Source organism: Lactuca saligna, chromosome 1 (genome assembly GCF_052625555.1).
Source record: "Lactuca saligna cultivar CGN05327 chromosome 1, ASM5262555v1, whole genome shotgun sequence".
Taxonomy (NCBI): domain Eukaryota; kingdom Viridiplantae; phylum Streptophyta; class Magnoliopsida; order Asterales; family Asteraceae; genus Lactuca; species Lactuca saligna.
Genome location: NC_136417.1, coordinates 64,071,836 through 64,083,633, shown reverse-complemented (window position 1 = coordinate 64,083,633; position 11,798 = coordinate 64,071,836). Strand labels below are relative to the sequence as shown.

Sequence of the window (11,798 nt, the reverse complement as noted above, 5' to 3'; positions counted from 1 at the left end):
GTCCTCAAGATGACCAAACCCTAAAAGTCAACAGAAAGTCAACGGCAGGGAGTACACTGCGCGTACCAGCTCTGTACGACGGGCGTACTCGGCTACCGTGAAATCATCGGGAAAGATTGATCACTACGCTACGTGTACTAGGATTACTCCCCAGTTTCACACTCCTCACGATTTTGGTCTTAATCAGTTAAGACACAAGCTCATATTGCAGACCTGATCACCCTAAGGTCTCTTAACCCATAAAGTCAATGACTTTACACCTTTGTATGGCTGTAAAGGTCACCAACACTAAAAACACCCATCCCATTTCCTTATTGAGTTCTTAACTCATGCATGGCTCATTCTTAATGTCCAAGATTGGATCTTAATGGCTCTATATCAGCAATATCACCATATACACTGAAAAGGGGTAGATCAAGGTCTATGGAGCTCCTTTACTCATAAGGCCTCCACCTTTGGGACTAAAAACCCTGAATACTCCAAAAGGAAGAATCAAGATAAAGAATCAGAAAGCATGGAGCTTTATACCTTTTTGTGAAGCTTTTCACGTAGAAAAGCTCAGATCCAAACTCCTGGGGTTCTTACTTCCTCTTCTCCGATCTCTTTCTTCACCTCAACAACACAAGGATACACTCACAAGCTCCTAGATGCACTCTCCAGCTACAAGGACGAAGATTTAGGGTTTGGAGGGTTTGGTGTCCAGAAATGAGGTCATCATGTTCTTTAAAAAAGGAGCTTGCTAGTAATTAGGGTTTCATTCTAAGCCTAGTACGCCCAGCGTACCCTATGGTACGCCCAACGTACTAGGTGACCTCCGCATCAAGAACACGCTTACGAGTACGCGCAGCTTACACTCATGTATGCCTAGCGTACTTGATTATCACATAATCTTCTCAAGGACCAAGTTTGACAACTTAAGGAAAGATGAAGGGCCAAAGATATATACCTGATCCCAGGATGTTACAATTCTCCCCCACTAGGATTAGAACTCGCCCTCGAAGTCATGCTCCTCAAATAATTATGGATGATGCTCATGCATCTCCGACTCTAGCTCCCAAGTCAGTTCAGACCCCCTCCGATGTTGCCACTGGACCTGAACCAGAGGCACTTCCTCGTTCCTCAGAACCTTAACCTTCCGATCCAAAATCGCGATAGGTCTCTCGATGTATTTTAGGCTCTCATCCACCTGAATATCCTCTAGTGGAACCACTGTCGTCTCATCGGCTATACACTTCCTCAATTGGGATACGTGGAAGTTGTCATGTATTTGACCTAACTCCTCAGGTAGCTCTAAACGATATGCTACCTTACTCACTCTAGCGGTCACCCTGAAGGGACCGATGTATCAGGGCCCCATCTTGCCCCTCTTCCTGAACCGGATCACTCCCTTCCACGAGGATACCTTCAGGAGAACAAAATCTCCAACCTGGAACTCAAGCTCGGATCATCGCCTGTCCGAATAACTTTTCAAGCGACTCTAGGCCATCAGTAACCTCTGTCTAACCTGTTGAATCTGCTCAGTCGTCTTGAGCACTATCTCAGTGCTACCCATCACTCGCTGCCCCACTTCTCCCCAACAGATGGGAGTCTGACACCTCCTCCCATATAGAAGCTCAAAAGGAGGCATACCGATACTGGAATGGTGGTTGTTGCTGTAAGAAATCTCAGCCAAGGGTAAATATGTGTCCCAACTTCCACCAAAGTCCAAAACACATGCTCGAAGCATGTCCTCGAGCGTCTGAATCGACCGCTCACTTTGTCCGTTTGTCTGAGGGTGGTAGGTTGTACTAAAATGCAATCGCGTTCCCAACTCCTCATGGAACTTCTTCCAAAATCTGGAAGTAAAACGCACATCCCGATCGAACACTATAGATGTCGGCACCCCATGCCGAGCTACCACCCCTCTCACATATATCTCTACCATCCTCTCTGCAGAAGATATCTCACTGATCACCAGAAAGTGAGCGCTCTTTGTCAAATGATTCACAATCACCTAAATCGTGTCGACACCCCCGCGCGGTCCTCGGTAACTTGCTGATAAAATCCATGGAAATTTGTTCCCATTTCCACTGGAGAACCTCTAGTGGCTGCAACTTGCCATGAAGACGCTGTTGCTCAACCTTAACCCGGTGACAGGTCAGACACCTCTTGACCACCCAAGGAACATCCCTCTTCATACAGGGCCACCAATAATCTCTTTTCAAGTCCAAATACATCTTAGTGACCCTAGGGTGGATCGAGAATCTTGATCTGTATGCCTCCTCCATCAGTACACGTCATGCTCCGCCTGAAAAAGGGCACCCAAATCCTCCCTCGAAAGGTCATAAGCCCCCGATTGTCCGTCACAAACTTGGACACATGCCCAATCACCTGTTCCCTCTTTCGGTTTTCCGGTCTCACGGCCTCTGCCTGGGCCTCTCGAATGGTATCTAATACTGGAGTCACCACAGTCATCCTCATGCACATGTATCAGATCGAGGTATTCTCTACTCTACGGCTCAGGGCGTCGACTACCACATTAGCCTTAGCGGATGATACAGGATCTCGTAGTCATAATCCTTCACTACATCCAACCATCTCCTCTGTCTCATGTTAAGGTTGCGCTGATCCATAATATACTTCAAACTCTTGTGGTCCGTGTATATGGTATATTGAACCCCGTACAGATAGTATCACCAGATCTTGAGGGAAAACACCACATCCCCCAACTCTAGATCGTGGGTGGGATATCTCGTATCATGAGGCTTTAACTGCCTCAATGTGTATGCTATCACGTGCCCTCTATTCATCAGTACCACACCCATGTCTGTAATAGATGCATCACAATATACCACGAAATCCTCCATTCCCTCCGGAAGGGCTAACACAGGAGCTTCGCACAATCTCTAGCGAAGGGGTCTCAAATAAGGTTAGCTGCTCGGGATCCCATGTAAAAGTAACGCCCTTCCGGGTCAACCGGGTGAGGGGAACGGAAATCTTGGAGTAATATTTGATAAACCTCCGATAATAACCAGCCAGAGCCAGAAAACTCCTAATCTCGGATGGGGATCTCGGCTCCACCCATCTCATAACCGCCTCAATCTTGGTCGGATCGACCAGGATCCCATTCTGATTAACGAGATGTCCAAGAAATTGGACTCTCGTAACCAAATATCACACTTGGAGAATTTGGCATATAGCCTCTCCGACCTCAAAACTCCCAAAACATCCCTAAGGTGCTCCTCGTGCTGCTCTCTGCATCTCGAATACACCAAGATTTCATCAATTAACACGATCACCGATCGATCCAACATACGCCTGCATACTCAGTTCATGAGATCCATGAACGCTGCTGGTGCATTGGTGAGCCCAAAAGGCATCACCACAAACTCGAAAAGCCCATAACGAGTCCTAAATGTTGTCTTCTGAATATCTTCCTCACGCACCCTCATCTGATGATACCCAAATCTTAAGTCAAGCTTGGAAAACCAAGTCGCACACTGCAACTTATCAAATCGATCATCGAACCTCGATAGAGGATAATGGTTCTTGACCGTCAGCTTGTTCAACTCCCAGTAATCAATGCACATCCGGTGTGAACCATCATTTTTCTTGACAAAAAGGATCGGTGCTCCCCACGGCGAGCTACTCGGTCGAATGAATCCCTTTCCCAACAGCTCCTGAAGCTGTGAGCACAACTCGGTCGAATGAGCTCCTTTTTCTATGTTCTTGATATCTCTTGTTTCTTATCGATGAGTACTACAACGTTCATTTAGACTTCGTCAGGTAATTCATAACTTCTTCATATGAACTATGTTCTTTATAGTCTTTATATCAACAGATTTGTATTTATGTAGACATCAGCTTTCATTTATATGATTTTTTCGAATAAGCAATCGATTTTTGTGTTGTGTTTGATGACACACATTGTTGTATTGTGACGAATGCGAACTTCGAAAAATCATAATTTCCTCATACAAAGTCAAATTTTGGCGTTCTTTATATTCATGGCTTCGTGATTACGATTACTATGGATTTCATTTAGATTATTTATCCTAAATAATCTTTTATTTATAATTTTTATATTTCGCATTTTGTTACATTTATAATTGTATTTTATACAAATATTATGTCACCATAATATTTATTTGTATAACATATATAGAGTAATCAAATAAAAATAGCACTTTGTAAAGACATAACATGTAAGAATAATTCTCATTTATTTATTTATTTATAATACAGTTTACATTAGTTTGTTAACGTAAAAATAAGGATCTATCAACGATATATCTAACGAAAAATGTAGGTGTTACATCTCATATCATTGGTTCCATATATACTATGCATGAAAGAGGAAAAATGTAGGTGTTACATCTCATATTATTGGTTCCACATATACTATGCATGAAAGAGGTGTTATTCCTTATTCGTGTCTTCAAAAGAGAGTTGGGAACAAGAGGTGTACTCGATATTTGCAAGACACTTGGGTAGGTGATGTTCCTTTAAAAGTTTGTTTTTTGTGGTTGTTTTATCTTGAAAAGAACCGAGAGTGTAGCACAGATATATAGGCTGATGGGTGGTAATGGTCTTGGATTCAACATTTTGATGATGGAGATTTGTAGAGGAAACTTCATGACCTCCTTCTTTTCCTCGGGTCTTTCCAGCCGGCTTATGAATAAAATGATTAGCGATGGGAGGTGAATGGGGTTCTTGGATTCGCGGTGAATGACGTTCAAAAAGTTATCGATAATGAGTGCATGTTGAATAGTAATTATGCAACTAGGTGAAATCGATTTGTTCCTAGAAATCTGAATATCTTTACTTGACGGGAGTTATTAGATCGTACAAGGTGTAGTCTAAGCCTTAAAGGTTTGGAAATCCCATCGTTGATTTTCTCGTTATGTTTAAAACAGATGGAAAATTGGTCATGTGTTGCTTTCGTGCAAGTAGGTTTTTGTTATTTGGAAAAGGGTGTTTAGATGGGTTGATTTGGCGTTGTTGGGTGTAGATATTTTATGGGACTTCTTTGTATTGTTGGAAGCAATATCTCTTTCTTCAAATAGGAGGTTGGTTTTAGTGTTAATTGTTTAGATTGCCCTTTGGGTGATTTGGCGGCTCCTTAATGGTTCAGTGTTTTAGGAGTCGCATCCGATTAAAACTTTTATTTTTTATAATATAGTTGATTTCTTGTATAACTTGTTTGTTTTAGAAACAACAAGATAAATGTTACTCGTATTGTTTGATAAAAAATAAAAAATAAAAAATAAAAAAAAAAATAAAAAAAAAAAAAAAAAACTCAATGTTTATGATTTTAGTGTTATCAACATATTTTAGTGTAGTTAATATTATTATCGAGACAGATTGAGTTCAGTTTACTATCCGAGACTAGAAGTGTCGGGTGCACTCGGAGTGACAAATATAAACTTGGGAATACGGAGGTCCGGGGCAACACTCCCAGGGGGACAGGGTTCTAAGGGGAAATGCCATACCCTCAAAAATTTAGTTATTACATCATCATGATGTATTGGCGTTTTCCCTTATAACCACCATTAATCAACATTTTCCATGTATAAAAGGAAGATGGAAGTTACACACAAAGGTTAGAACTTTCATATAATCGAAAACTGATTCCTTTGCATCTCCTTGTCTTTGAAATTCACAAATCGCAACAAGTGTTTTGTGTTTCTAGTTTGTGTTTCTAGTTATGCTTAGGCCTGTAATCATAATTGAAGTTCTTGAATTATCTCACTTTTGAATTCGTGTACTCCAATCAATAGAGACAAATAATAGATTTCGAAAAATGATACAATCACAATCTTTGAAACATCCAAGTCAACTACTATTCGGAATCCCTAAATTCTAACACTCAATCATAGCTATTTCATTGTAATTTCTACCTTCTTTCTAGCGTCATTTAAAAAATTCAGTTGTTGAAAAATGAAAAGGTCGTTGTCAATTGAACGTGTTGTGAAATCTTTTTGCTCGATCAACTTGAGAATACAAGTGATATTTCCATTGTATCTTGGTAAAGTTCCCCAAGTATCATGAAATAGTATAGCCTTCTTGTTATGGTTTTACCTTATTTTGATGGTTTTAGAACCTATAATTACAACTATAACCAAAAAGTTGGAACATACAACTTCAAGATTATAACTAGAAAGTTTAATTTATTAAACTAACTAATCTAAGTATGATACGTATGTTCAACTTGTTTTTATAAAGTCATTCAAAATACATATTGATAAACATGAATTAGGTTAATTGCTCTTCGATGGATTTTTATTTTTATTATTATTATTATTATTTTGCTATTTTTTCGGATTTAGCTTTGGATTAAATTCTCCATGTCATGTTTAGTGATAATAATGTATTGGTTTCTTGCATAGTACACCGGAATTAGGCTTAAAAACTCGTCAAAATTATTTCTGACAATCATCAAAATAAACATAAGTGATAAGTGTTAATAAAAATACCAACGATCATGTGAACCGATAATATTTTTTTGTTTCCCTTCTTTGATGCATTCAATATAACTTACTAGACAAAGAAACATATCACACACATACACTACCATAAGCAAGATTTAATAATTAAAAACAGATAAATTCCACCACTTGATGTCCTATTAAGTGGTACAAGATTTAAATTATTAGCACAAAATTTTATGCAGATTCCTCTAATCTTAGATGTATTTATGCAAATGCAATACACCAATCTTCTTTAAGTGCCATTTTAAGATCAGCCACCTCATTCTCTTGCAACGTTATGCTTACTATCCTTCCATCAGAGCAACCTTTTGGTGTTGGAAGAACCAAAACAACACCTTTATCATCAATATTATCAATAGAACAATTCACATAAACGGGCGTTTGTCCTCTCACTTCAATCTCATAAAATGAGACGTCACTTAAATCGACAAAAGTCAAATTCGCTCCATAAATAAGAAAATCTGAAAGCATGTTATCACTCTTCATTGCTTCTTCAATGTTATTTCGCTCATCGACTACATTGTTCATCATCAATGACCCTAGTTGCTTCGGGTTGCATTCAACTATAGGAATATCTGATTTGACCACACCAATGCTTTGACTTTTATTAGTGATAGTTCCTTTGGTTCGATTTCTCAAATCACTTTTGCATACTGTAACGTTTTGCAATCCTAACCCATGTCTAATTTTTCCTAAACAATGCCAAATCACAACACAAATACATTCGAACGGAGGAATGTCTACGCCAACTTTCTCTTGACATATCTTCGCTTGTAACTGAGTCAACTCAGACATCGAAATATAAATGGAAAATGTCTCCATTTTGGAATTACTTGAAGTAGACCAAAGGTCTCCAACTGGGCCAACCCGTTTTACGGAAAGTATATTTGGGTTTGGGTTTGGGCTTTGGGTATCGGTGACATTGGTTTGTGGTTGGGCCATGGTGATTGGTTGGGCCGGGTAATGGCCCGCAATGGCTTGAGGCCATAGTCTAATGAAGCTCATAGCTGAAGAAGCATCTCCAAGTGTATGAGACCAGCTCATACCAACCGATGTGGCCCCACATTTAAACTTGGTTAACTGCACGTGACAAAACTCAACAATGAATATTTATGAATTTGTATGTAAAACTCTCTATATATATTTCAATTTTTTATAAATTTTTTGAAAAGTGTACAAAACAATTAATAAAAGGCTTTACCCTAAAATGAAATTGTTGATATCTGTTGCGAAACAGGTTATTTAAAATATACAAGTTGATGTAAAATCAATTTAAACATTAGTTAATTACTCTTTCATTTAATCATTAAAAGATATTAACTATGTTGGTATATAAAATTATTATATGTTTACATAATAGAAACATAATGTTAAATCCTTTTACTGAATTATGGGTGTAGTTAATGTTACCGACACAATGACAGATGACATGAATGCTATCAAGTACAATATTTTTTACCATTCTATTACCGACAATATTTTTTAATTATTGTATGCCTATTTTTTTTAATGAATCAGTTAATCTAAATTTTAACTAAATTGAATTTGGTTCTAAAATATGGATCCAATCAAATTAATATATGATCCGGACTATCCAAGTTATAGTTCTTTGGATTGTTGTCAGGGCCGGTCCAAATGTATATGAAGCCCGGGGCAAAAGGAAAAAAATGACCCCTTAAAGACAAATATAATAAAGATTCAAAAAAAATATCATTTATTCTTCACTATAAACATATTCAATTAGCAAAAGCAAGCAAGACAAATTATTTATCTTTTAAGCTAGTTTGAGTTTGAACCAACTTTAGGCCCTAAAAATCATTTTGGTAATAATTGGTTTATATATGTACACTACATAGCCCATAAATTTTGGGCCCCCTGGAGTCGTGGGCCCTGGGCGGTCGCCCGGGTTGCCCACCGTCTAAACCGGCCCTGATTGTTGTTTATAACCCGGTTTCATAAGTGCAAGGAGATTTCAAAAAATATATGAACAAAAGAAACTGTTGTGAAAATATTAATTATCATAAGCTAACATACAATATTAGGTTTAACAAGTTATGTTTCACTTTAAATGACATTAGGACATAATATAATCCAAATTCTATATAACAACGTTTTCTAAGCAACTACGTTAAATTAATATAAAAATTATATTATAAATAAAAATTAAAATCTATAATTATACCCGATCCGAAATCCAAAACTATTAATTTGGTTTTTGTCCAATCCAAAAATCATATTATCCAAACCATACATTATATTCCAAATTATCAGATTGTACACCTTTGTTTTATTAAATAATGAAGAGCTTTACTTGTTAGAATTATATCATCATTAAGAGTTAAGACTCCCTAAAGCAACATCGTAATAGATTTTTGATTTTGATAAATAATAAGACATTTGAAGACGTATCAACCAAACAGAAAGGTCAGCATTGCATGCTTTTATGATTTTATCTCATTATTGCTAAAGATAATGGAAGATAAAGTAATTCGAATACGTGGTACGAAATATATTAGTCTACAATATAAAAAAGATGGTGGTATTTTTCTTCTTTGTTAAATTTCTAAAGCTTCCTTCCATAATGATAAAGAAAATATGCAGATTCAAATGAATAATACATCGACTATTGGCATAAATATATAGTGAAATGTCGCTAAAAACTTTCTAAAACTATAAACGTTAGAAACATTCTTACACTCAAATGGGAAAGGAAATAGACATATTGATAGTCCTCTTATTGTTGTTGGTTTTATCATGGCCAAACATATTAAGTAAGTACACGTATTCAAAGCATAATACACAAAAAGACAAAAAAAAAAAAAAAAAACAAGATTAGCAAGCAAACCTGTATCATAACCAATGGAGAGAAAGGTAGTTCAGGGCCAATAACGTTGTTGGGAACAACAAACTTGTGTCTCGAATCATATTTAGATTCGAGCCACTCATCAAGGCTCAGATGACAACTAGCCTCGATGATTCGCACTCCACCATCATTGCATTTGAGGATGGGTCGACCCGTATCCGTCCTCCTAAATCGACCACATGGGATATAGGCATGATTTAACCAATCGAACATTGTTCTCTTAATGTTAGTGATGTTGAAACCATCGAATGCTGGTGTTCTGAAGTAGTAGACGAATCGTAGGTAGTGAAGCTTCATGGCTTGGTCTAGAGCAGTTAGCTCCTGAAACTCATCATTCCCACATACTAATCCGGGTGCGACTGTGGAGATTTTGAGGTCGTAAATGGAGTTTTGCTCTTTTGATGACATCATTTTCACTTAGAATATAAGTAGAATTTTGAAGAGTTGGATGTTGGATTTGATGGGTGTGGTTTGTTTATATATAGGAAAGAGATATTAAGGGTCTATGACATGTGATATTTATCAAGTATGAGAGTATAAATTTGAAGGCCATTGTTTCTTACGAAGTTTTTCAAAATAAACGTAGCATATAAAATAATTTGTACATGAATGAATCGCGTCATTTAAAAAAAATAGAATATGAAATAATAGATTAGGTCAAATGAAAATTCTTATGAACTGAAGATTAGAAAATAGCATTAACTTTTCGTTCAAAAGACAAATTAGTAATTTTAATTTTATATTATAAAGGAGACAATGTTACAGTTTTGATAAGAAAAATTGAAATGATACGAAGTTATGAACACGTGAGGGTGGATGAAATATGAAGTATGAAATATGGGTTGTGGGGTACAATGTAGTTGAGGAATTAAAAGCATAATTTAATTTGGTCAATAAAGCAAGAGTTACTATGCTCGACCTCATCTTCTCGTAACTCATTCCTGGTAAGAAAATTAAAACTTTTGTACTGCATTTCATCTTCGTATATTAATTAAAAAAGTAATTGCCAATGGTACATTTATGTTTATATCCGTATACTGCTTCTTTTAATTTAAATAAAAATAATAGTTACAACAAAGTCATATAAAACATGTCATTCTGAGTTATATTACGCAAGAGATTATCATATAGTAGGAAACTTTGTGAGACGTTAAGAAAATAATCACCATCCTCGTGTTTAGTTATACAAAAGAAAGCGTGAAAAGATTTTCGCAGGTTTAGTTTACTATTTTCATAATATATATGACAGATTCATGGTCCCCACCTAATAAAGCTTAATAATGGTTTGTGTGCCACATTTTTCTTGGAGTATTAATGTTTTGTTTGTTTCTAACGTAAAGTTCAACCATACATACAATCATACATACAATGTTCGTAATTTTTATTCGCTAAAGATTCGTGAAGTCGTCTACATTCATATATATAAGGGTTTGGTCTATTAGGAGGTTAGATCTTTAGCTATCTGTCTATTTTTTTCAATGTAATTCTTGGGGTCCTTCAAATTGTTGGTCATTAGATTTCATTGTGTATCCATATAGGGATGGCAACGGGGCGGGTTTGGAACGGGTTTTGGTAATCCCGCCCCCGTCCCTGAATATGAAAATCGATCCCATCACCGGCTCGATTCCCAACGGGTATCCATTTATCAAACACTATCGGGTCTGCGGGTATCCCAACGGGATAACGAGATCCCCGTTTAACATTCAAATTAAAAATAATTTTGATGAAATGAGAATACAAACCATTAGACTTAGTGATGCAAACATAAATTCATATCCAAAATAATTTTGATAATTTACAAAACTACTAAGAGAATACATATTTGTTCTGATACATAAGTGGTTACTAGTGGCAACAAAAACAATAAAGACACTAGCATTCATAAACCATAATATCACTATTACTCTAAATAATATGAATAAAAAAAATGTCAAAACACTAGCATTACAAATAAAGACAAAGCTATCTCAAGAAATTATCTTTAAATCGTTCACAACAAAGAAGATAATTCAAAGAAATTAATATATATATATATATATATATATATATATATATATATAATCATATTAACGGTTTCAGGTAATGGGTTTCGGTTTTGGTTTCGGGTAATCGGGACGGGTATTTTGTTTACCGTCCCCGTAACCAAACCCGCGAAAGTTTTCTAAAAGCATACCAAACCCGATCCCGATCCCAATTAACCGACCCCAAATCCGACCCTAATATGTCGGTTTTCGGTTTTCACCATCGGGTTCAGTTTCTTTTACTATCCCTATATCCATAGAGCAAAACATGACTATATCATTCTCAGTCGATACAACATTACAGGTTAATCAATTGCAAAAGTAGGTTACAACTCACCATCAATAAGTTTGTTATATTTTAAGAACAAATTTGTTGTTCTATAGTAAGTGCATTGTTGGTTGGTATTTTGTAATCATCATCCATCTTGCTAATGTAATGCTGTT

The 11,798-nt window shown here is 36.6% G+C and overlaps 1 protein-coding gene across 1 annotated transcript; it reads right to left on the bottom strand.

The window, feature by feature from the left end:
- Positions 1-6,550: 6,550 nt before the first annotated feature.
- LOC145038313 (protein ECERIFERUM 26-like) lies at positions 6,551-9,852 on the bottom strand. The gene is made up of 2 exons (XM_078986717.1): positions 9,316-9,852; positions 6,551-7,550 (listed from the first exon to the last, which is right to left on the bottom strand). Exons 1-2 carry the CDS (start codon positions 9,742-9,744, stop codon positions 6,675-6,677), a joined length of 1,305 nt encoding a protein of 434 aa, XP_078842843.1. The 5' UTR covers positions 9,745-9,852; the 3' UTR covers positions 6,551-6,674.
- Positions 9,853-11,798: the final 1,946 nt, after the last annotated feature.